The sequence below is a fragment of the Prunus avium genome, chromosome 3 (assembly GCF_965620075.1).
Source record: "Prunus avium chromosome 3, drPruAviu1.hap1.1, whole genome shotgun sequence".
In the NCBI taxonomy this organism is placed as follows: domain Eukaryota; kingdom Viridiplantae; phylum Streptophyta; class Magnoliopsida; order Rosales; family Rosaceae; genus Prunus; species Prunus avium.
This window is the reverse complement of record NC_142286.1, coordinates 40,372,467-40,396,365: the sequence shown is the minus strand read 5'-3', so window position 1 is coordinate 40,396,365 and position 23,899 is coordinate 40,372,467. Positions and strand designations below refer to the sequence as shown.

Sequence of the window (23,899 nt, the reverse complement as noted above, 5' to 3'; positions counted from 1 at the left end):
ATTTAATGGTCAATTCATTCTAGATAATTACTTTATCAAGTAAACCCGTTAATTAAATCGCGACTACTTTGTGACCACAAAAAAAGAGATTCAAAATGAAAACCCGGAGTGGCAACGGATGTGATTCACCAAATCTGCAAGGGCATTTCCGGTAAACTTTACCATATATATAACAATAAAGATCCAGCTGCTCTCCTCCTCTGTCGTGTCTTCCGGGTTCACAGGGCAAAGCAGATAAAAGGTAAGGCGAGCTTCTGATCCCCAAATCTAGGGTTCTCTAAAGCTTCAAAAATTCACTCTTACTACACAAAATCAAGGCCTTAAGCCCTTCACTTTTCTACTTTAAGCTAGTAATTGAAGCTTTTGTGTGCTTCTTCTCTTTGTTAATTGGTAATTACTTGTCACATTTTGCGAATTGCATCTTCTCCTACTCAATTTCTGTTGCTCTACCCTTCTTATTGTTTTAATCTCAAATGCGTGTTTTGGATCTTTGAATTTGTTACATATACGTTGATGTGTAGGAAACCTTTTGGATTTATGTATTTTTGCAGCTGATTAGTTCATTTTCAGCTTCGGATTTGGAGTAATGTTGGTAGTTGGAACTTGCGTTGTTCCAATTTTTTTTATTTTCTGTCATTTGGTTGACTTTTCAGTCGGTGTAATTTTTTTCTTTTACTTGGTTGGTTGGTTGGAAAATGGAGTAAATGCAGAAAGAAAAATATGAAACTCAAATATTTAGATTCTTCAGGTGTCTGGGTCAGTTCTAAATCATGCTGTACATTGACATGAGTATCTCAAAATCATATTTATAGAATTTTTTTAAAAATATTTGTACTTTTCTATTGATTAATAGTTATATTGCACTTATAAAATGGTAAAACAGCATGTTTATTTACTTGCGAAAGTTAGTGTTACCTTATCTGCCAATTTATCTCGTGAACCTTATTTTCATCCACTTCTTTTTTCTTGTGTGCATTTATGTGATGGTAACATGACTCTTTCTTTTATGAACATACTCATGATTTCCTTATCCTCTTCCATGCAACTCAGCATTGAACCAATAGAGTTCATCTTTTCAGTATATGCTACTTATGTGAGCCAATTATGAATGTTGTCCACTTATCCTTTCTTAATTTATAGAATCTTCCTTTAATGCTGTTTAATCAAAGTTCCTATCAGCATTTGTTCCGTTATCACTGCCTTTGTGCTTTTCTAAAATTAGATGAGCATGCTTTGCATTATTATACATATTTACTATATGCTTTAACTTTTTTGGGTTTAACTGATTTTTCTGTTCTCAAAACCATTTTTTATTCTTTGAGCTGTTAAGTTAATTTCCCTTTCTCCTCCTCATAAAAAAAATGTTCTTTTTCTGGTTTCTGAAAAACTGTTTTGTAGGACCTGTCAATCTGAGTATATTTTGCAAGATGGACAGCATGAACAGCTTTTGGCAATTGGGTGATGAGCTTCGAGGACAGTCGAAAGTCGCAGAAGATCAAAAATGGTTTATGGCCGCTTCAAAGTTGGCTGAGCAGACAAGGGTAAAGGGCGAGCGTATGAATAACCTCGATCTTTCAAAGGGCCCAGCTGAGACAAGGGCAAGGGATAAATTTGGGTTCCAGGAAGATAACAAATTTGAAAGCCTTAACTTTAACATGCTGAGCTTGGACTCTAAAGTAAATGAAAATGTGAGCAAAAGTTCCTTTAGGAATGGTATTTATAACATGAATGCAGTTTACCAGAAAAACAATGCAAGTGTTGTGGGAAACATGACTGGTAACAAGTACAGCAACAAAGAAATCAACAACAGCAATATCAACAACGACTCTGCAAATACAGTTGAAAAAAGGTTCAAGACATTGCCAGCAACCGAGACGCTCCCGAGAAATGAGGTGCTTGGAGGTTACATCTTTGTGTGTAACAATGACACAATGCAGGAAGATTTAAAGCGACAATTATTTGGTAAATTTCATTTATTCTTATCTTCCTTAAGAATCTGTTTTAGATTTGTAATTTTTTTAGTTTTTTAAATAAATGTTTTAGATTTGTGGGTTATAACTTAAGGTATAGGTTAAAATGACTGATTCTTAGCTTGCATTCTCTGCATTTGCAGTCTTTACAGAGATAATAGTTCATGTAAAGGGATCCTTAAGTTTATGCCAGTGTTGAGGAATACCTAAAGGGGTTTGAATGCATAAAAGTTATAACTAGGAATAAAATACATTGGATGAAATGGTTTATGATGTTTGTACATATCCCTCTACCCATGCAACTTAATTAATGGAGTTACCAATAAATGCAGATTATGCTTATAAATTATATAGTTTATATTCCTTCTTTGACACATTGAGAAATTTGTGTATGTGTTAATCTTTATATCTATATGCTAGGTTTACCTCCAAGGTATAGGGATTCTGTTCGGGCAATAACACCAGGCTTGCCTTTGTTTCTCTACAACTATACAACACACCAACTGCATGGCATTTTCGAGGTTTGTTCTCAAACTTCCTATATATTGTATTCATTCATATGTTTTGGCTGCAATAATCTTGGTGGTATAGAATGTATGCTGACTTGGACTATCATCTTAGCTTATTATTTGATCCTTTTTCAATTGCTTTTGTGCAGGCAGCAAGCTTTGGTGGTTCAAACATTGATCCAACTGCTTGGGAAGACAAGAAATGTAAAGGCGAGTCGAGATTTCCTGCTCAGGTAGAATTTGTAATGATAAAGAAAGCTTTATTCTTTTGGTTTTTGGCATTTATCTTCTTTTCGTCTTTGTGTTTGAGAGCCATTTATCCAATTTATTGATGGAGACTCTCCCCTTCCGTTGTAAATAATTATTAGGTAAGGATCCGCGTTAGGAAACTCTGCAAGGCTTTGGAAGAAGATTCCTTCAGGCCAGTCTTGCACCACTATGATGGCCCCAAGTTTCGTCTTGAGCTGTCAATTCCTGAGGTATGGCACCTAAGTCACTGGTTGCATTGTTTTCTTGTTTCAGTTAAATTTTACTGGCTTCATACAAACCTATTTGATGATTTTTCAGACCCTGGATCTATTGGACCTATGCGAACAAGCGGGCTCTGCAGCATAAGCTAAATGTTGGCAGCAAGATGCTGATGTAGTAGGTTTTTTGTGGTGCATGTCAGCTGTGTGCTTTCAACAGCTTTTCCATGGAGCGCAAGCTTGGGGGTTAAGTCTGGTATTTACTTTATCTTGTGGAGTTATATAGTGCTTAGCATGAGTGAGCCTGCTGAATAAGTGAGTGTGTCTCTTGTGAAGATACTTGTTTAAGTTGTACAACATTTGAGAGCTCGGGTTTTATGATGATGAAAAATGAAGTCGCAAGATGTAAAAGAGAAATGACTGCTCTGTAATGTAATGTAGGAGTGGTAAAACCTCTGAAGGTCAAGTCCTTGATGCGATGCGTCTCTAATCTATTTGGGTTGTTCCTTGTGTTGGTTTGGTCAATTTGGAGAGCTTCTACCATCTTCTTCTTTACTCATATATTAAAAAGCTCAAATCCGGCTTGCTTTTGTGATTTCTATCAATTCTAGGGCAACAACATAGATATTGGTATACTTGTAAGGGCTTTTGCGGGAAAATCGAAAAAATGGTGCATAATTATGATAAGCCAAGGGATCCAATGTAAACAAGAGAAAAAGCATCCGATGCAAAAGCACCAAAAAGCAAATTTTGCTTTTGGGATGACAATTTGCCCCCCGAATTGAACTTGAGAAGAGAAATAATAATATTATTAATAAAACTAGTTAGTGATATTTATAGAATTCAAATAGGGTGACGCCTAAAAGATCCACAAGTACGTATCTTCAAGCAAGCCAAAGCTTCTATATATAGTATCTCTATCAAAAAAGAGAGCCCGAGTTTCAAAATAGCCAGAACTCCTTGTCTAGCCTATACTGAATAAAAGTTGAACGAACATTAAAACCCAAATACCCCCAAGTACCCTGAGGCCTATTTATACGTGGATACGTTGTTCTGTTTCAATTGGAACATGCTGTCGTACAACATGCGCACTTGATCATCAACATAAGATTGAGATTGAGATTGAGATTGAGATTGAGTAGCAAACTGTTGATATTCAAATGAAAAAGAAGCTGCCGAGACTGAGACTGGACAATCCGTATAACTTGGTTGCAAGGATAGAGAAAGCGGTTCATCATATGCAACATTTATCGGAGGCACGTCGAGAGGATGTTCAAAGCTTTGTTGTTGTTGTTGAACTTGAGATGTAGTAGCAGCAGTAGCAGCACTGGACAATATCGGGTCGTACATATATGGTGGTTGCATGGGATTATTATAGAATGTCGGCTTCTCCTCCATATTTCCATATTGCAGAGGAACTGCATCAATTCCAAACAGGTCATAATCCCAGATAGATGTCGTGCCCTTATAATCCGAAACATTTGATGGAGCGTACTGAATGTTGTTATTGGCCCATGAAGTGCTTGCAGTTGCAGATTGATCCCAGCCACTTTCGCTCATCCCCATTGAACCATAATTAGTAGGGTTCTGATCATCAACCATTGAAAGAAATGGAGGGTCTAGGTTGCTTTGAACCAAGGCCTGCACATTATGTCAAAGAAAAAGGAGCATGTTAATTATTAGCACCAAAATAAGAACACGTGGGTTAGGCCAGTTGACCACATTAGTGAGAATGTATGTTCAAGAAAAAGAGTTAGAGAGAGTTGACAATTAAAGGGCACTCACTCACCATTTGGGGTATATAATCTTGTATTTCAGGTTTCTTTGAATCGATGATCATCATGTCGTGTATCTTGTTGGCAGCTTGAATTTTGGCCTCTAAATTGTTTAAAAGCTCATGCATTTGGTCCAATGAATACTCATTAAGACGATCGTCCCATGTAGGATACTTCTCTTCATAACTCTTGTTGCGTAGTTTCACAATCTCTTTCTTAACTTGCATTGTCTGGGTGGCATAAAAGTCAGCCAAGTTCTGAACTTTCTTGATCTTTGATGAATTGGACTTGTACTTATCAATGATTTCCTTCACCTCTTCAAATTTCTCAGGGAAGGTTTGAGGAGGGGCCAGTTTGCCCTCGGATTTCTTCTCATAAACGATTGTACACACCTTCACATCACAAAGGGTGGTTAACTCAAAAGCTTTCTTAAACAATCCATTCTTTCTCTTTCGAAAAGTAACCTTGCGAGCTTTATCGTCCCGAATCAGCTCCAAAGCTAGCTTTGTCTTACGTCGACCCATGTCTATGTTCTTGTTCTAAGAAAAAAACAGCAAGATAAGATCATCATGTTAGAACATATTACATGGCCGAGTTCAAACCCCCTCCCCGTACATATTAATATTTGCTAGGTCTATCAAACTAAAAGGCGTTTTCTTTTTAGAACACATACCATAAGCATAACCGATAAGTCTTCGTTCTTATCAGTTAATCAGAATATATCAATGACAGACAAACTAATTCATGAACACAACAATGCGAACATAAATCAACGTATACAGAATAAGAAGTAAGAACACAAGTGTTGAAACTAAATAATGGTGCAAGAAGGAAGAACCTTAGTTTCGATGGCTTCTTCTCACTATGTAGATTTAAATTCAATGCAGATAAAAAAAGAGGGAGGTTTATGGTTCTTTATATTAGGTTTAGATCATGGGATGATGAAAAGAAAGGAGGTTTATGGATATCTCCTTTATACGGGAGGGATTGAGCTCTCCTCGTCTGGTCACGAATAAGGAAACAAAATCATAGTGATTGATTGTTTCTTTTTTCTTTCCAAAAATTTCTTTTACAAATTGATTAATCAGCACACAAAATATTTGGGATGCCCGAAATCCCGATTCTTTCCCATTGTGTATCGGTATTAATTGAGAATAAATTATTATTTTATTTTAAAGCAGGGTAGCACAAGAGGAAACTTATTTTTAATTTCCCAAACCCCTCTCTCCCATCCCATGAGAGAAATCTTTAAAATATATAAAGTACGCGTGAGTCTTTATATGCAAGAAACCAAAAACAAATTTATTTTTATATGCAACCGCCCACGGAGATGTTCGTGTGCTGGTTTTTCTTAGTTTTATTGAACAGACAAAAAGGGAAGAAGAAGAATGCTCGATGTTCTTTCAACATGCATGAGCTGTGTGACATACCGCAGTTCAACCTAAAATCCCAAAAAGAGAGCAAAATAAAAATACACGACACTATAAATTTCTTATGAAGTGATCACTTTAGAAAAAAAAAAAAAAAAGACAAACCACAAGAACAATTGTAATATATATAAATATTATTACATGGGAAAAATGTGAGTTAAGTTGCTTTCCATAAACAATGATACAATTCTCATGCGTGCAGCTTTAATTCCCAGAAATAACAGTTGCCCCCACCCTCCAAGCAACTGAATAGATGTTGGCACTTTGCAATGCTGAACTAGTTTTCAAATGAGTTTCATTCAGCAAAGGCTTCATCATCATATTCCTACTATTGTCACAGTTAGCATGGCGCATCAAAGAGCTGCTGATACGAGAAATGTGCGAATTCTTTGCAGAAGCTCCGCTTTTATGGAATCGGGAATGGAGGCTGTGGGGGAAAAGAGTTGACAAATTTACAATTGTTAGAGCAATACAATGCAAAAGGGAATAACAAATTCAAACAGTAAGATTCATTCATTTATAGGTAGGGAGAAGTGAGGATTTATTGGCAAACAGGGGATCAACAACTGCATTACATGAACGTGGGTGAGATTATGTCAAATCAAATCCAGGTAACTGAATCTCTTTTCATTCTAAGAGTTCCTTCCCTTGACTGCTCGTATCATCAAGTTGGTCAGTTTCATTGGGACAAATGGGATGACACCTTATCCCATTTGTCCAAGTGAAGCCGAGTCTCACTTACACAGGATAGCATTAGAATGAGATCCATCAAAGTTGCAAGAATAAAAACAAACAGAAAGCCATGGTCTACAAATGTATTCTGTACATATAATGTAAAACCAGTGGAGATTAAAGTTAGTACTCTAGATATTTCTAGTATTAGCGAAGCCAAGAATCCACCCTATTAGATTGATTTCAGTGCTACCTTAAAGGTCAAATAATAATGAACATGGAGAGATGAAACATCATTTAAACTAATTTTGCGAGTTTTCAGACTACACTAGAGGGGGTTTTCTGTCCCTAATGATCAATACGAAAAGAAAACAGCCACACCATCAGCACATACAACCACCATCACCAAGGTCCAGAAAACCACCACCCCTTGGCTCTGACATAACCCACAATTGCATGCATGCAGCTTCCTAACCTACCCATACCACATAGTATGAGACTACCACTCTAACCAACACCAACCACCCGCCTGACTTCATTAAAATTATCATCTAGACACTTCCTGCTCCCTTGTGGACACTACCAGCGCATTTTACGGCGATGCCCAACTCTCCTCCCAAACCATCCTTCATGTCAAGTTTTCCAAGAAGGTGATATTTAGAGCAAAGTAATCATAAAATTCCAAGAAAAACATGCAATCATGTAGACAATCAGAAGGGAAGAAAAAAGAAAGATTTACCTCTGCCCTTTGGGGTGATTACATGTACAAGGTCATCCACAGTAACATTGTTCCTCCCTTTTTTCTTTATAAACGCCCTAACATAAAAAAGATACACATGGGTTGAAAGATGTCCAATTAGCAACCTTGATGGTAAACACTTGGTTGAGTGCATATAAACCTTATGTTCAACATATAGAAACAACTTTGCACTATTCAATTTTATAACTCATGGCTGAGGCTATCTTAGCATCCAATTCTATTCGCAAACATCATAACTAGAACACTTAGTTTTTTAATACAACTATATAATCATACACCAATAGCTTAGTTAGCCATTTGGTTCCTTCATTTTCCCATATACTATGCAGCGTTGCCCATTGATAGAGGATTCCATCATGAAGCTGCTGAAATCCCAAAGACAAGATCCCAGGTTACGAAACCATCGAGCCCCTAAAACCATACCGCAATCTCCCAGAGGAAGAACATCGAAATCAGCCTGAATTAGTAGTTTTGTAGAATAACCAGCAACCCTCAGAACCGTCTTGTGCAAGTGAGCTTAGTTTCATTAGCCACCATGAGCTCAAAACAATCTTCCTCAAGTGTATGGCAAAAGAGTCTACGTAAAGTTATGAGTGCTTGCCAAATTGATCACCACTGTAACTGGATTTATTTGATTTTTAATAACAAGGGCCATAGTTTTGTGGCATCATAAATCCAGTGAGGGTGTGCAAAGAGACTTCCAATTGTTCTGCATCTTCAGGTTCCTCATTCATTTCGAGGGTCCCCACAAACATCATAAAATATAACTCCCCCTCGGAATTACTAAATAACGAAATTTATTTTTACTGAATTTCCATACACTCGTTATGAATTGATCACAGAATTGTAATTGATATCGGACAAAAGTCATTTTGCACCATAAACCTCTCCAATCATAACAATGCCATATCATTCTCATTGGTCGTGGTTTAGAAGCAGATGTGGGTCAAGGAGTTTAGGTGTAAAGAAAGTAACTGGGCAATATTGGTGACCTCAAAACAGAAAAAAAGAAAAGAAAAAAAAGTAGTATAATACCTGCAAAGAGCTTTCATTTCATCCTTCCACCCACATTCTATTAGCCTTTCCCTCAGAAGCTCCATTAATCTCTCTTTTTCACCGCTCTCAATCAACTGAAAATTCAACCACCAACCGGAAAACGCTAAGCTAACTCAGCAAACAAAGGAGAAAGGAATAATCTGAGACTTTCAGTAAAAAAGAAAAAAAGAAGATGGAAAAAACAAACCTCGATGTTGATAAGCTCTTGAAGAGTGGGCTCTTTTCCTTGATTCTCCATAACATCCGGCGTCGGCGGACGATTCACCGATTTCCTCCTTTTTTTTTAAGAACAAAAGATGGAGGAAATTCTATTAAAATTCCAGTCTTTTAACACACTATGCAAAAGAAAACATCAAAAGAACATAGCTGACTGTTGTAAACCTTAACATAATATTCATTAAATTAGTTAGCTTAGGTTAGGTTAGGGAATTAACATGGGTTTATCAATGTAAACAAAACCCTAGCTAGCTTAGGTTAGGGAACTAACATGGCTGTATCTATCACGGACCCAGAAATCTACGACTTTGTTCGAACACTCTGCGACTTGAAGAGGAAAGTAGATTGATGACGAAGATCGATTGATGAACATGAAACTGGTAAAACACTGTAATTAAACGACGTCGTCTCCGGTGGTGAAACGGAGTAGGTTAAATTGGGCCGCTTCAGCCCACTCTTTTTTTTTAAGACTGTACGGTCCAACCAGATGGCTTGGTTTGGGCCGATATATTTGATCTTTTTGGGCCTTATGAGTTATTGTCCTCTTTGCCCCTACCCGCTACAAAAAAATACCAACTCCGGTCAACTGAAAGCGAAATGGCGCCAAACGGTCACCATAAGAACGGCTGTGGACACAAACGTACAAACGCTTCAGGGCTGGAGGACGCATGTTCGGTCAAATTAGACCTAAGAAGCAGAAAATGGAGTTTAGGCTTTAATATTATACGCCTCTACTGTTACTCTCAGTTCAGAGGCTCTGTCTGTGCGCTTCCATGGCTTCCGTGTCCCTCTCTTCTCTGTGCCTGACGCAGAACCCTAATTCTATCAGTTTTAGCTCCATAGCTTCTGATCATTTGAGGTTTGGTTCACCTACTGTTGAATTCGGCTCCGTCAAGAAGTATCGGAGAGATAGAGCTGTCGTCTGCAGAGCTTCCTCGGTTGTCTTTCGCAACCTCGATGCCGATGACTTTCGGCACCCTCTCGATAAACAGGTGTGATTAGTTGTTTACTCTGTGAAGAATAATATTTTGTATGGTCAGTGGCGTTTGTTTCTCGAGAAAAATAAGAAAATACTGTGAAAACAAAAGCCACAGCTTAACAGCCTAAGTCAGTTGATTCAAGTCCTTATTGACTCACTCTCAGTTTTCCTCTACAGAAAGTAGAAATGTTAACGATGCATAATTCTTGCCGTTGCTAATTAATTTGTATTAGGATTAGCTATTTGCCCGTGTTCGAAAAATCGGCCTAGGCGCTAGGCGGCCGCCTAGGCGGCGTCCTTTTTTTATATTTATAATTTTTCTTTTCCTGACTTTAAAGAAAACCACGCTGCCTCTCTCTCCTCTGAGAGTGACGAGATATTGAGTTTGAGTCCGATACCGAGAGAGTCTTGGAGGGATATGCAGACTGAGAGGCTTAGCCTTTCATTTCAAGTATTTTTCTTTGTAGTACTATTATATGCTTTATGCTTAACTTTTTTTTCCCATGTTTAAAAAAAAAAATCAATTATGGTACTTTATAATTTATATATCCTTTTATTTTGCATGATTTTGGTATAAATTTATAATTTATAAAATAATTCAAATAGAAAAAAAGAAACACCTAGGCCCCGATTACTCCTCTAGGCGCTAGGACCCTGCCTGCGGCCCTCCCACAGCCTAGCGATTTTTCGAACATTGCTATTTGGCAGTTACCTAATGTTTCTTCTATGCACGTAATGCTTTCTACATGGTTGGAATTTTATTTCCGTATTACGCAGAACACGCTGATTTTGAGGGCGATTCCAGGATTGAATGAGCTTGGAAAGATTCTTCTAGGTAATAGGCCTCTAATTTGGTGTACAATTAAACTTGTGTCAAATTGTGTTTGCTAAAGACTTGGGTTTTTTTTCTTTCTGAATTTGTTTTTATGGCTGTTGCAGGATCCGTTGCAGAGCAAGTCATGCTTCTTGAGAATATTGGAACATCCCTTCTTGTTTCTAAAGATCAGGTTAGTTCAGTTTATCATCTCTTGCCAGTGGAAAACTTGTCTTTGGGAAAAGCAAAAAAGAAAAGCTTATGCAATAATTTTGTATTATTTTTGTTTTATCAGCTTTCTGGTCTACATCAATTGATGGTTGAGGCCGCGGAAATCCTCAATATTGATGCTCCTGATCTATATGTTCGTCAAAGTCCTGTACCAAATGCATATACTTTAGCAATAAGTGGTAAAAAGCCATTTGTTGTTGTTCATACTAGCCTTGTGGAGCTTTTGACTCGAGAAGAGTTACAGGTGATCAATTCTCTCAGTCAAGGTTTTCTGCTGATGTTTTTTCTTTTGGAAGTTGGCTTTGATGTTCAACTTCATTCATAAATTAGTTTCATAACTGTTTCTCTCTGGGTTTTTCCCCGCATACAGCATACATATATAATAATTGGACATGGGTGTGTGCTTTAAATACATGCATTATCTAGGGTCTGTAGTAAGATTGGAACATTACCACGTTCTATCTGTCTATCTGTACACGCGTAAACACTCAATACACACACTTAATGTATGTATGTAACCCACACTTGTTAGATCTTGTAGGAGTACTGTCTTCAAATGATGCAGGTTTTAATATCCGCTGTTTAACTTGAAATTAGGCTGTTTTGGCTCATGAGTTGGGTCATCTCAAATGCGACCATGGTGTATGGCTTACATTTGCAAATATTCTTACCCTTGGAGCTTATACCATACCTGGTAAGGTGCCTGATTCTTTTATTCTTAGTTAAGGTAATTTGGTTACTTTGGTTGTATTTGATTGTGTTAATTGAGCGCCATTTGCCTTTATTGTCATAGTCATAGTTGATCCATAATAATTTGCATCCCGCAAGAGTCTTCCTGAAGAGATGCATAGGTATTGTTTTGAATACTTGTGTTATTCATAGGGCTTGGTGGGATGATTGCTCAGAGTTTAGAAGAACAGTTATTTCGTTGGCTTCGAGCAGCAGAGCTAACTTGTGATCGTGCAGCCCTTCTTGTTGCACAAGACCCAAAGGTATACAACCTCATGTAGCTACTTGTTTTCCAATAAACTTGCTGTTTCATATTGGTTATATAGATTTTCTGAGATCTACTTTTATGTGCCCACAAGAGGTGGTCATCTCTGTTCTAATGAAATTAGCTGGGGGCTGCCCTTCTCTGGCTGATCAACTAAATGTGGATGCATTTTTGGAACAAGCTCGCTCCTATGACAAAGCTTCTTCAAGCCCAGTAGGGTGGTATATAAGGTACGTGGCAGCATACGTATAGCACCCTTTGTTTGGTTATGCACATCCTAGGGTTGCCTGTTTTAACTCATGGCTATCCAGAAATGCTCAAACGAGACAACTTTCACATCCTCTGCCCGTTCTACGTGCTCGTGAAATTGATGAATGGTCAAGAAGTCAAGACTACACAACTCTTCTGAAACGTGCAACACAGATCACTGGTGCAAAGAAAGTTTTAAGAACACCAGGAAGATAGTCAAAAACCAAAGCACTGTGAAAAGGTGTCACCTCTTTTCTATGTTTCATTTACAAGTGTACTTGCTTTTCGAAGATGTAGTCTCACAGAATTGTACTCTTTTTATTACGTATAATTTTTCCTCAGGAAACCTGTGCTTATTTTACACAGAAGAAAAATCATTGCTCTTTATCCATGGTCTTATGGAACATAGCTATTTCATGTATCAATTCTATCCTTGTTCTGCTATCATGAATGGGTAGAATAGTTGCTCCTTCCACCAAAAAGAGAGAAGAAAAAAAACATAGGTTGCTAGGTACAATATTAACCATGCATCTTATGCATATTATGCTTTGACTAGACTTCATTTTTGGTTGTTTTATTCACGCTTTCCTTATTGTTTGTTATGATATATGAAGATGCTCATTTTACGTTTCATTTAGGCAGCCCTGCGTCTCACGGCAAAGAGCTACAGAGACAAAGAGGATATGCTAAGAGTTTTTTCTGCTGTAAAAGCCTTGCTGTAACTAAATTCTGCAGATTGAGGATGCACGGGTCGTAACTCGTAAGTTGAGTACTTTGGCTTGTCAATCTTGTGCAAATATAAAAAACGTATAGGTTTTTAAAGTCATGGTGATACGTAGAGAATCAGTTTGTTTATAAATATTGATTCACGCTTTTTCTCCATGTACAACAGAAACTTAATTTGGTAATTACACTGTATATATTGCATTACAAATTTATATTTTGCAGAGTTATTTGGCATGCCTCCACACACACACAAAATGATCAGCAGGCACGCTGTGCTGCATGCATATCCCGAAGTAGTAGTCTAATTTTGACTGGTATGAGAAGTGCTTGCAGCAATTTTTGTACTGAAAATTTGGAATTAAAGCACAAGAAAGCTGAAAACAAGAAAAGAGTGAGAGTTACAAAAAGTTTCGTGTTTGGTTGTAATTCTTAGAGCCGAAATCCCGGAGGCATGATTTGCATGAAGTTGGCTACTGCCCTATAAATACTGTGTCCACATTCAGTTAACACACACAAATCCTTAATTTCTTCGGAGCAAACATGGCCTCCACCATTTCCCACCTTCCAGCATTTTGCTCAACTTTAGTTTTCCTTCTCCTTTTGAACGCGCTCATTCCTTTTCATCGTGTTTCAGCTGGTCCAGGATTGCCTGTTCCCCATCCTCCACATTCAAGCTCAGCATCTGATCATCAAGCAATGCCTGCTTCCAATCCTCTACCTTCAGCCCCATTATTTGATCATCAAGCAATGCCTGCTTCCAATCGTCCACATTCGAGCTCAGCTTCAGATCATCACGCAATGCCTGCTTCGCATCCTCTGCACTCAGGCTCAACTTCAGATCATCAAGCAATGCCTGCTTCTCATTCTCCGCATTCAGGTTCAGCTTCAGATGGCAAAATCACCACAATGGGAACACAGCGGACTCCTATTCTGTGCGAAAGTGAGAAACCTACTCAACAAAAGCCAATGTCTCGGAAGCAGCTAGGGGTTTAATATGGCAGACCATAACATAACAAATAATAATTTTAAGTAAATAATCGACGACATCCACTTGTATTACACACGACATGCAGTTTGATGTCAAAATCATACCCATAAGAACAATATGAACGTTTTTTGTTTGACAATTAACTGATTTTTTCGTGTTAGATTCTCTATCATGATCTACTTGGCATTTATTCTCCACCTGCAAATTATTGGTGGGTCCTAGTTCTTTGGTTGCTTGAAAATGAGATTTGGATCCTCTTTTATGCCTATGTTTGCCTCTACAAATTGACCCAATTAATGTGAAGAAAAAGGTCCAAGCTCGAATACAAAATTACGCCCATTGGATTAGTATGGAAACAGAACGTGCCGATGGTTTTTGAGCAAAAATAAAAAATAAAAAAGAAGAATAAGAAAAGAAAGGTTTTGGACCTCCGGGGCCCAACACAGGACACAGCAAGCGGCAAGCACCAAAGTCCAAACAAACAAGTACACTCACTTGTAGAACGTCACAATTCCCGAAGACCATCATTCCCAGAAAAGGACCATTTGCCACTCGTTAGCCCCAAGGAGCTTAGCTTGCTCCTCCATTTCTGCCGAATCAGAATCAGAATCAGAACCAGAAATCACAACTCTTTCTTCTATCTCACACTGTAAATTTGGAAAAAAACTCATCATCAAGGAAGGTTGAAGAAGAATGCCTGGCGTGAGAGGGCCTTCAGATTACTCGCGGGAGCCACCTCGACATCCCAGCCTCCAAATCAATGCCAAGGCCAGCCTTTTCTTCTTCTTCTTCTTCTGCAATCCAATTCAATTTTATTCAATTTCATTTCTTTGATTCTATATGAAGATATATTCAAAATCAATCAATCAACTGCAGGAACCTTTCAATGCGGAGCCACCGCGTTCAGCTTTGGTTTCGTCGTACGTGACTCCCGTGGATTTCTTCTACAAGAGGAACCACGGTCCTATTCCAGTAGTGGACGACATCCACAGGTCCATATAATCAACCAAAGCTTTCAAATTCTTCATTTCTCTTTTCAGTTTCAGGGATTCTAACTCATTCTGCAACCTCTTTTCCCAAGCAGTTACTCAGTTTACATCTCCGGATCAATAGAAAATCCCAAACACCTCTTCATGAAAGATATCTGGTCACTTCTTGCCACTTTCGTGTGTATCTGTGTGTATATGTATATGTCTATCTATCAGTGTATGTGTATGTATGCTTATTATAATGAAACTGAGTTTTTAAACTGTGCGTTATTAAAATAATAACAGGGCGCTTCCCAAGTATAATGTCACTGCCACTCTACAGGTACGTTATGCTATTTCTTATGCATTTGGGTTTTCACCAATATATGCTTTTGTTAGACTGTGATGGGATTTGGTTGGTATATGTGGGCTACACAGTGTGCAGGTAATAGAAGGACGGCTATGAGCAAAACCCGGACCGTCAAGGGAGTTGGGTGGGATGTTTCTGCTATAGGAAATGGTTCGTTGCTCTTTTGTGAATGAGTTTCGGCCTTCAATCTCTCTCTTTATGTATGAATTAGCACAAACTTTAGAGTTCAACCTATTGTTCTTTATGGATTTCCAACTAGATTTAATATGCATATGTATCTTTGTTATCTATTTTTCTATGAATATAGTGTCAGAGATGTCCTAGCTAATATAAGTACGTAACTGTTATAATTATTTGAATTCATTACAGCTGTATGGGGTGGTGCAAAACTGGCTGATGTTCTTGAACTCGTCGGAATACCCAAGTTGACAGGTGCCACTAAATCAGGTGGAAAACATGTTGAATTTGTAAGCGTTGATAAGTGTAAGGTAAAAACTTGGATATTTACTTACTTTTTCATCTGAAGCCTTTTCTGTTGTTTTGTGGCTTTTTTTTTGTTTGATCAAAAGACTACATAGATTCGCTTTGCAAAAAGAAACTATATACTCATTCTAATTGTTAGAGTAATGACTACAAATTTAGGAGGAAAATGGGGGCCCCTACAAGGCATCAATTCCACTAATTCAGGCCACAAATCCAGAAGCAGATGTTTTACTTGCTTATGAGATGAACGGAAAGGTAAGTTTAGCAGAGTGGATGGTTTGCTTGTCTATCTTAAAGTTCTGTCATTGTGTCATTCAACCACGCTGGTAGTCACATGCTTCTGGTTTGTTGCTAATGTCTCAAATTATTGTTTTGATTTAACTGGTATCTTCGTTCTTCCTCAAAATCGGACCTGGCAGATTGTGAGTTTTGAGTTCCGAAATAAGTTGTCAGCGTTTGTGTTTAATGTTAAATGTGGTTAACTGATCGTGTAGTTCAAAATATTCTCTATAGTTTGTATATGTACCTGTTGCATGTGTGTCTGGCATTTGTTTTTGACATTGTTTCTTTCAGCCTAATAGGCAGTTTTTGGCACATGAAATTCATATATATTAATGTTGGGTTCATATTCTTTGATCATGTCAAAGACTCTTAATCGGGATCATGGGTATCCATTGCGTGCGATTGTCCCGGGTGTTATCGGTGCCCGTTCTGTTAAATGGCTTGACTCTATTAATGTAATTACTGAGGAATGTCAGGTTAGAAATGGATTCTTCAACTGATTCTTTTCGGTTATTCTTTTGTTTGTTTTCTCCTTTCACAGTTTTATGTGATTCAAATTTCCTTCACAATCGTGTAGGGTTTCTTTATGCAAAAAGACTACAAAATGTTTCCTCCTTCGGTGAACTGGGATAACATTAATTGGTCTACCAGGAGGCCACAAATGGATTTTCCAGTCCAGGTATGAACATTTGCTACTCCTGCTAGAATACTTGGTGCTTCTTGTGCTAAATGTTGCGTCTATAAAATTGTGGTAACCATAACCCTTCTTTAGATTATCACAGGTGCAACATTTCCTTAGCCTAGAAAAGGAAACAAAATTCCTACAAATACAAGTTCAGTACTCAGTTTTGTCTTGCAGGTTTTTATATATTCTTAATTGACTAACTTATGTGTTTGCTGATTCACAGTGTGCAATTTGTTCTTTAGAGGATGTGATTGCTGTAAAGCCTGGGAAGGTTAGTTCATAATCATATGGCAATTTCAGTGGATATGTTTATTTTACTTGGGGATTATGGCATGCACAAATATCTCAATTGTTAGCCCCAATCCAACCAGTTCTGTTGCACCATGCATGCCAATGGTCAAAGTCCCCTTAATCAATTGAATAGGCTGGGATTTTCATGTTATTCTGTTTCGTCATGAAGTGACCCCAATGATTATGTAGTTCGTTTCTACCATTCATGGCTTTGCACCCCCCCCTTCCAACCTTTGTTGTCAAATGATGTGAATTTTTTGTTAAGATATGATTCCTTCCCCTTCATTTCTTGATCAGATTCTAGACCATTGATATGCTGCCACAGTAACTGAGATGGTGGGGATTGGTCCCTCAATGATTTATTGGACAATCCTTTTAAAACATACATTGTGCAGGTAAAAATTACAGGGTATGCGGCATCAGGAGGTGGTCGTGGCATCGAGAGAGTAGATGTGTCTGTTGATGGTGGAAAAACCTGGATAGAAGCTTCTAGATATCAGAGGACGGGAATCCCATACATTGCAGAGCACACAAGCAGTGAGAAATGGGCATGGGTGCTTTTCGAGGCCACCGCTGATGTCCAACAGAGCACTGAGATTGTTGCGAAAGCAGTATGTTTAGTTTGTTCTGATAATAGATTATTTACCACGATTAGATTTTGTGAACTAGGAAGCTCATATTGACCATTAATATCTAGTCCTGAAAATCATTAGGATGCATACCATATAAAATAGCCCATATCAGATATTACATAAAGAGCTTACAAGGTTGGCAAAGTTTGGTCTCAAACATTTTATGCTCCATCCAGACTAATGGTTCACCTGGACTATCAACTAGCCCATTTCTGGGAACCATTACCAATCGAAGGGTTTGGCCAGTTTGATCAGTGGTTGGACTGTCAGCCCAGAGACCATTCCCTTTGTGGTCCTTATTTCCAACTAAAAACTAAAAACATATATTTTATGGTGGAGGAATTTGTAATTTTGTACTTGCGTGGGCAGTAGGTGGGATGTCATAAAATAATCGGTATGACCCATGACCTAGTCAGGTTTCAGAGCTCAATGAACTCTCTTTTAAATAATTAGTAGAATCATGGAAGCAGTGTTTAAAAGTATTCCCTTGTGTGATTTAATTATGATATATGGCTCAAGGGTTTTGTTTCCCCACCTATCCCTAGTGCTTCATGCATCATGCATCAGATCCGATGTTTGCTGTCTTTTACTAGTCTACTTGATTAGCTTTTTCCCTTCTTGAGTAAGCTTATGCGCTTGTCTCTAGCTTACAGAATCGTATTTATTCTTAATTATAAATAACCAACATCTGACTATCTTCCATGACATTTTATTATATGCTTAACAAATAAAAAAAGCATATGGATGTAAAGTTTTTTATACACAACAAATATTATCCACATGTTTCAAAGTTTTTCATTATGATTATGCATTTGGTCTCCGAAAATACTACTTTCTTTTTGGCTGAGTTGCAGAATTACTGTGTGAACATAAGAAGCTTTTGATAGACTTGTATGATTTTTTTACTCCAGTTCTATTCACGTGTTTGAACTTGAAAACTTCTTGTCCCTGTCATTTGCTTTGTTTTGTTGACATGTGTTGACTCGAGAGTGTTCACCAAGAGTATTCTAAATGCACTAGTGCTCCTACTGCAGCTGTATCAATGGATCATTGATGTTGAATCTTATTATCATATCTGCAATTTCTTTTTATACAGAACCAACCAGTGAAACAAATTATGTTCATATCCTTGCCGATAGTAGGCACTTTCTCATGTTCCTCTGTTTCATTGATGGGCAGGTGGATTCAGCAGCAAATGTCCAACCTGAAAAAGTGGAAGACATTTGGAACTTGAGAGGGATACTGAACACTTCATGGCATCGCGTGCAGGTTCAAGTTGGTCACTCGAATTTGTAGACCAAACACGAGAAAGGAAATAATTGATCCATCCGAGGCTGCTGCTTTCTTGTGTGCAACATTGACAGACCTTATGCTTTCCATGTGCCAAGTAATAAAAATGCTTTTAGCATGCACTTCTTGATGTTTGGACCTGAGAGGGTTGTTGAAGCTTTTTCTAATTATGCAGAGTGTTATTTGCCTTGAATATTTTAGTTTGTGCTGGTCATCTCTAAGTTTCGGCCATGCGTCTTGAATTTAAAAATGGATATTCCCATGGCAGAAATCAATCCTCGAATCCGGTCCGAGTAAGCCAGCAACGCTAATCTTATCCTCCGGACGTGTTAGTAAATTAGGATGATTGTGGGAGCTGAAAACGATTTGTTTTTCATTTCTGGGTGGTTAGTTGCAGTCGTTAAGTTATTTTGTTGCAACATGATCTGATTAATCAAAGTTTTGCTTTGACAGAGTCTCAATTTAAGGTCTTATTAATTATATGTGTTACATGCTTCGTGGGAAAGAGACGAGAAGAGCAAGAGCCAGAAAATTGACTCGGGTGTGAACGAATGTTAAATTATTAAAGACAGATAAAATCAAATGGAATTATTATCAGTTTACTCATCACCAATCATTCCCAATGTTTCCTTTCTCCATCAGCCATCAATTTTCCATTTCAAATTTTCCATGAGCTTCCAAATGCAGCCCACTTTGGATGAACCAGCCATTTCCTCCGTCACTTTCGTAGAGTACTTTGAAGTTTCAAGCTTACCTAAGCCGGTCCTGCATTCTCACTTTTGGTCTTTTCTTTCTTCTCTGTGGCACGGTGTGTGTCTGCCATAACATAACAGTACACAGTACATGATGTGAAATGAGCCATTAAACAATTACACTCTGTGGAAAAAAAGTTTCTTAATATAAAGAGGGAGTTATTCCATGACTTGGTTTCGGTGGGGTGTGTTTTTTTTTCCTTATATTAATCCATTCATCAGACTATAATGAAAATTAAAAATCAAAATGTCGACACCTAGGAAGATTTCAAGTATGGATAACTGGTCTTAATCACTTGATTACAAGATGCTTGCTTTTCCACTCTCTAGTCTAGCTTGAATCATTCAGACTTCTTAGCTCAAAAACAGAATGATCAGTTGGCCTGACCCACACTCGCAGGGCCACAGCACATACTAATGTAGTAGTGTGTGTGCATATGACGAATCATAATCCAAAAAATTAGTTATAAATAAAATAATAATAAAAAAGTAAAAAATGGGTGAATTTGATCACGTTTGTGTAAGCTGGGAGAGTGGAGACCTCTTAAAGTGTTGTCGGCTACGAAAGGAACATATAGATTCCTACTGTGTGGAAGGGAGGAGAGGAGGATAGCGTATATAATTTGGATCGTCCATATTAAACACAAAGAGACACCTGTCTGAATCTCTCTCTCTCTCTCTCTCTCTCTCTCTCTCTCTGTACAACCCCAGAATAAAAACATGAGAAGAAAAATGACACACCGTGGGGTTGAGAGGTGTGGGTAGGGGTGGATTTGATGCAAGAAGCAGACAGGTTTGCATTTCCTTTCTAGGCCACACACACGCACTCTCTCTCTCTCTCTGTACAACCCCAAAATAAAAACATGAGAAGAAAAGTGACACACCGTGGGGTTGAGAGGTGCGGGGGGTGGGGGTGGGGGTAGGGATGGATTTGATGCAAGAAGCAGACATGTTTGCATTTCCTTTCTAGGCCACACTGTCTCTCTCTCTCTCTCTCTCTCTCTCTCTCTCTCTCTCTCTCTAATAATAGTAATCCTAGCTAGTGCATAAGTGTCGTTGTTTATACAGCTTTTCGATATAAGGGTACTGCTGCCTCATGAAGTTGATAACAAACTCCAGCTGTTGGATGGCCATAATCTCATTACATATATATATATATATGTGTACGTATGGCGACACTGTTACGTAGATAAGATGCAAGACAGCAGGCACTAGACAGGCAGGAAGGAAGGCTCTTTGATATTTCGAAAATGAAATTTGCAATGCACAAAAACGTTGCACAATAATCTTGGTGAACTGTCGATCTGATGCAATCAAACATATGCAATAATACAATGCCTGATCATGCATGGTAACCTGTCTGTCTTTGTGCTTGCATCATTTTATCACCTTTCCATCACGTGTTAAATGTCGTAAACACAATAATGTATTCAATTGGGACGTAAAACTCCCTTAAATTGTGCCAGGATGGATGATTAATCGCATCATTCCATTTCCATCACATTTTGGACAACATACCCACGTGAGCCTCTTCTTTTGGGTCTCTGTTTTTTATAGTCAAAACAAAACCTGTTTGATATGCAGAGATGCGTCACATTCCGCTTAATGGCCTTACTGAGTAGAGGTAAAAGATGAAAATATCAATTGGGCACTAGAAGAGTATTTGCATACAACATGATTTGATTTGAGTAGGGGACGCCTGAGTCTCAAGTGTCCTTCGGTGATGATAATATAGATTGCAGCATCTCCTGTCCATAAATTTACCCCCGCAAAACAGGATAATTTCTCTTATACAAACTCACATGAAATACAAACGTAATTTTAACTCTCGAATCTTGACATGTTAAGAATTTCACCTTTTTGTTAACTTTACGTAAAAGGATTATACCACGTGGCTGTATTCCAGTACTATATAATAATTTCTTTACGAGTTATTACATAAATGGGAATTCATCACACAATTGGTCGTTTGATGGGAGCTTGTACCAACGGAAAGTTGGGAGACCTTTATTATACAACTCTAAATAAATTTTTAACCCATCAAAAGTTTTTTGGGATATAGTAATTCGTCCATCATTGGTTTACACATGCACCGACGACTGTGCACTTTATTATTGAAATGCATACAAATAAAAAAATGGGCAATTCACACTCTAAGAGTACCAAACAATTTTAAAAAATAAAATAAAAAAAGGGCCAATTCACACCCTATAAAACATTGTGGTTGCTGGAAGCTAGTTTTTGCTTGGTCTGAAAGCGCTTAAAACTAAAAAACCAACAGCCTCTGAGAGCTCATTTTGAGTTCAAGTCAAGATGGGAATATCCATGTGGCTCTTCACACACCCTAATATATCCTTTGTTTTCTTATCACTGATTCTTCTCTATGTTTTTCACGTGATTTTTTGTGAATTCCGGCGAGCCTATGAGCTTTCTTGCCAAGGCCCGCCAAGCTATCCAATCATTGGCTGCTTGCTTTCCTTCTGCAACAACCGCAACCGCCTCTTGGACTGGTACACTGACCTCCTAGCACAATCAGCCACCAACACCATCGTGGTGCACCGGTTTGGTGCACGACGCACCGTCGTCACGGCCAACCCGGAAAGTGTTGAGTACATGCTCAAAACCAACTTCAACAACTTCCCAAAAGGCAAACCCTTCACTGAAATTCTTGGAGATTTTCTGGGATGTGGCATATTCAATGTGGATGGTGAGCTTTGGCGAACCCAACGCAAGTTGGCTAGCCACGAGTTCAGCACCAAGTCTTTGCGTGAATACATCATGAACACCTTGGAGGAAGAAGTGGAAAAGGGATTGTTGCCACTCATGGAGTCGCTGGCCATGACAGCCCAAGTTGTGGACTTGCAGGAATTGCTGAGAAGATTTGGATTCAATGTGATTTGTAAGGTCTTTTTGGGGGTTGATCGGTGCTGCTTGGATCCCTCTCTACCCAGTCCACCACTTGCAAGAGCTTTCGACACAGCCTCAGACATATGCGCAAGGCGTGCAGCAGCGCCCATGTTCATAATTTGGAAGATTAAGAGGTGGCTCGGAGTTGGTTCAGAGCAAAGACTTAGAGCAGCAGTTGAAGAGGTTCATGCCTATGTCATGAATGTAATTGAAAACAGGAAGAAAAAGATGGAAGAAGGCGTGGCGGATACTCGTCAGGAAGACCTCCTGAGTCGGCTAATAATGGCGGGACATGAGGAGGAGGTGACGAGGGACATGGTCATAAGCTTTATCATGGCGGGGAGGGACACAACTTCAGCAGCAATGACGTGGCTCTTCTGGTTGCTTTCCCGCCAACCAGGTGTGGAGGAAGATGTGGTGAAAGAGATCGACGCTGCCGGAGAAAGAATACTAGATTTTGAATCGTTGGATTTGAGATTGTTGAAGGCATGCCTTTGCGAGTCCATGAGGCTTTATCCGCCCGTAGCCTGGGACTCGAAGCATGCCATAGCTGATGACTTGCTGCCAGACGGTACACATGTCCGGGCAGGAGATAGAGTGACCTATTTTCCCTATGGGATGGGCAGAATGGAAGCACTGTGGGGGAAGGACCGACTGGAATTCAGACCGGATAGGTGGTTTCTTGAACCGGAAAAGGAAAGATCAGCATTGAAAAAGGTGTCCCCATACAAGTTACCGACGTTTCAGGCAGGTCCAAGGGTTTGTCTGGGGAAGGACATGGCTTTTATTCAGATGAAATATGTGGTGGCTTCCATTCTCAGGCGGTTTGAGATCAGACCGGTTGAGTCCGTTGAGCCGGTTTTCGTGCCGCGCCTGACAGCTCACATGGCCGGCGGGCTGAAGGTTCTAGTCCGCAAGAGAGGGGATGATCACTCAGATAAAAAATAGAATATATATTAAATTAGTAGGAGTCAATGGTAATATTGTATGATTTGAGATTTATTGGACAGTGTAACATGCCATTATGCGCCATTCTTAATGTAAACACAAAGATATGATTATGTACATAAAGCATATAGTAAACTCTGCACCTATCTGATTGAGTACGCAAATCATGATGATCGTCAACATCATTTTTAATCTTAGATGTCAAAAATAATCCCAAATCATGTGCTACTCAAGTGAAGTGGACAACATAACTCGTGCAAGTAGACTTAACCCAGTCAGCAGTTAGAGTTTCTTTTTTAAAAAAACCAGGTTAATTAGAATACCCCACATGCGCGTTTGGGAAGATAAGTTCACATGCCATTGAATCATTGATGTCAAGGTCTTTGTCTTAAAGGAAGAAAACAAACGAGCCCTGTTTAAAAATACTCCTCCTTCTAGTCTGGTCAGCATAAAGC

The 23,899-nt window shown here is 38.7% G+C and overlaps 5 protein-coding genes and 1 pseudogene across 6 annotated transcripts; 4 read left to right on the top strand and 2 right to left on the bottom strand.

Moving 5' to 3' along the window:
• The first annotated feature begins 86 nt into the window (after nt 1–86).
• Nucleotides 87–3,471, top strand: LOC110764376 (DCD (Development and Cell Death) domain protein). The gene is made up of 6 exons (XM_021967333.2): nt 87–241; nt 1,399–1,962; nt 2,391–2,491; nt 2,629–2,712; nt 2,848–2,958; nt 3,047–3,471. Exons 2-6 carry the CDS (start codon nt 1,428–1,430, stop codon nt 3,092–3,094), a joined length of 879 nt encoding a protein of 292 aa, XP_021823025.1. The 5' UTR covers nt 87–241; nt 1,399–1,427; the 3' UTR covers nt 3,095–3,471.
• Nucleotides 3,472–3,886: 415 nt separating this feature from the next.
• Nucleotides 3,887–5,252, bottom strand: LOC110764418 (agamous-like MADS-box protein AGL82). The gene is made up of 2 exons (XM_021967393.2): nt 4,736–5,252; nt 3,887–4,587 (listed from the first exon to the last, which is right to left on the bottom strand). The coding sequence occupies exons 1-2, from the start codon at nt 5,243–5,245 to the stop codon at nt 3,976–3,978; spliced, it is 1,122 nt and encodes a 373-aa protein (XP_021823085.1). The 5' UTR covers nt 5,246–5,252; the 3' UTR covers nt 3,887–3,975.
• A 1,008-nt stretch (nt 5,253–6,260) lies between these two features.
• On the bottom strand, nt 6,261–9,268 carry LOC110764462 (transcription/mRNA export factor). Its single transcript, XM_021967452.2, has 5 exons — nt 9,127–9,268; nt 8,827–8,914; nt 8,619–8,713; nt 7,563–7,639; nt 6,261–6,578 (listed from the first exon to the last, which is right to left on the bottom strand). Coding segments are annotated over exons 1-5 (336 nt in total). The 5' UTR covers nt 9,129–9,268; the 3' UTR covers nt 6,261–6,504.
• A 230-nt stretch (nt 9,269–9,498) lies between these two features.
• On the top strand, nt 9,499–13,983 carry LOC110764352 (Peptidase family M48 family protein). Its single transcript, XM_021967303.2, has 9 exons — nt 9,499–9,847; nt 10,612–10,669; nt 10,774–10,841; nt 10,944–11,123; nt 11,477–11,573; nt 11,762–11,871; nt 11,970–12,103; nt 12,185–12,363; nt 12,761–13,983. Exons 1-8 carry the CDS (start codon nt 9,629–9,631, stop codon nt 12,336–12,338), a joined length of 1,020 nt encoding a protein of 339 aa, XP_021822995.1. The 5' UTR covers nt 9,499–9,628; the 3' UTR covers nt 12,339–12,363; nt 12,761–13,983.
• Nucleotides 13,984–14,172: 189 nt separating this feature from the next.
• On the top strand, nt 14,173–19,032 carry SOX (sulfite oxidase). Of its 2 annotated transcripts, none has more exons than XM_088249968.1 (12): nt 14,173–14,604; nt 14,713–14,828; nt 14,921–15,022; nt 15,111–15,147; nt 15,243–15,324; nt 15,544–15,662; nt 15,817–15,912; nt 16,305–16,415; nt 16,517–16,618; nt 16,848–16,895; nt 17,311–17,526; nt 18,727–19,032. In XM_088249968.1, exons 1-12 carry the CDS (start codon nt 14,530–14,532, stop codon nt 18,841–18,843), a joined length of 1,221 nt encoding a protein of 406 aa, XP_088106094.1. In that variant the 5' UTR covers nt 14,173–14,529; the 3' UTR covers nt 18,844–19,032. The 2 variants fall into 2 exon arrangements, with proteins under 2 accessions (XP_088106094.1, XP_021822993.2); XM_021967301.2 differs by having other exon boundaries at nt 14,184–14,604; nt 14,921–14,983.
• A 2,824-nt stretch (nt 19,033–21,856) lies between these two features.
• LOC110764345 (cytochrome P450 94B3 pseudogene) lies at nt 21,857–23,567 on the top strand (annotated as a pseudogene).
• Nucleotides 23,568–23,899: the final 332 nt, after the last annotated feature.

Coding starts and splice junctions, on each gene's coding strand:
- SOX (XM_088249968.1), top strand. CDS start 14,530: ATGCCTGGCGTGAGAGGGCCTTCAGATTACTCGCGGGAGCCACCTCGA. Junction 15,023..15,110: donor GTGTGTATCTGTGTGTATAT/GTATATGTCTAT, acceptor AAATAATAACAG/GGCGCTTCCCAAGTATAATG. Junction 16,416..16,516: donor TAATTACTGAGGAATGTCAG/GTTAGAAATGGA, acceptor ACAATCGTGTAG/GGTTTCTTTATGCAAAAAGA.
- LOC110764352 (XM_021967303.2), top strand. CDS start 9,629: ATGGCTTCCGTGTCCCTCTCTTCTCTGTGCCTGACGCAGAACCCTAAT. Junction 9,848..10,611: donor GGCACCCTCTCGATAAACAG/GTGTGATTAGTT, acceptor CGTATTACGCAG/AACACGCTGATTTTGAGGGC. Junction 12,104..12,184: donor CCAGTAGGGTGGTATATAAG/GTACGTGGCAGC, acceptor ATGGCTATCCAG/AAATGCTCAAACGAGACAAC.
- LOC110764462 (XM_021967452.2), bottom strand. Junction 8,714..8,826: donor AAGAGCTTATCAACATCGAG/GTTTGTTTTTTC, acceptor TTGAATTTTCAG/TTGATTGAGAGCGGTGAAAA. Junction 6,579..7,562: donor AATCACCCCAAAGGGCAGAG/GTAAATCTTTCT, acceptor TTTCCCCCACAG/CCTCCATTCCCGATTCCATA.
- LOC110764376 (XM_021967333.2), top strand. CDS start 1,428: ATGGACAGCATGAACAGCTTTTGGCAATTGGGTGATGAGCTTCGAGGA. Junction 1,963..2,390: donor TTTAAAGCGACAATTATTTG/GTAAATTTCATT, acceptor TCTATATGCTAG/GTTTACCTCCAAGGTATAGG. Junction 2,959..3,046: donor TTGAGCTGTCAATTCCTGAG/GTATGGCACCTA, acceptor ATGATTTTTCAG/ACCCTGGATCTATTGGACCT.
- LOC110764418 (XM_021967393.2), bottom strand. CDS start 5,245: ATGGGTCGACGTAAGACAAAGCTAGCTTTGGAGCTGATTCGGGACGAT. Junction 4,588..4,735: donor AAGATTATATACCCCAAATG/GTGAGTGAGTGC, acceptor CATAATGTGCAG/GCCTTGGTTCAAAGCAACCT.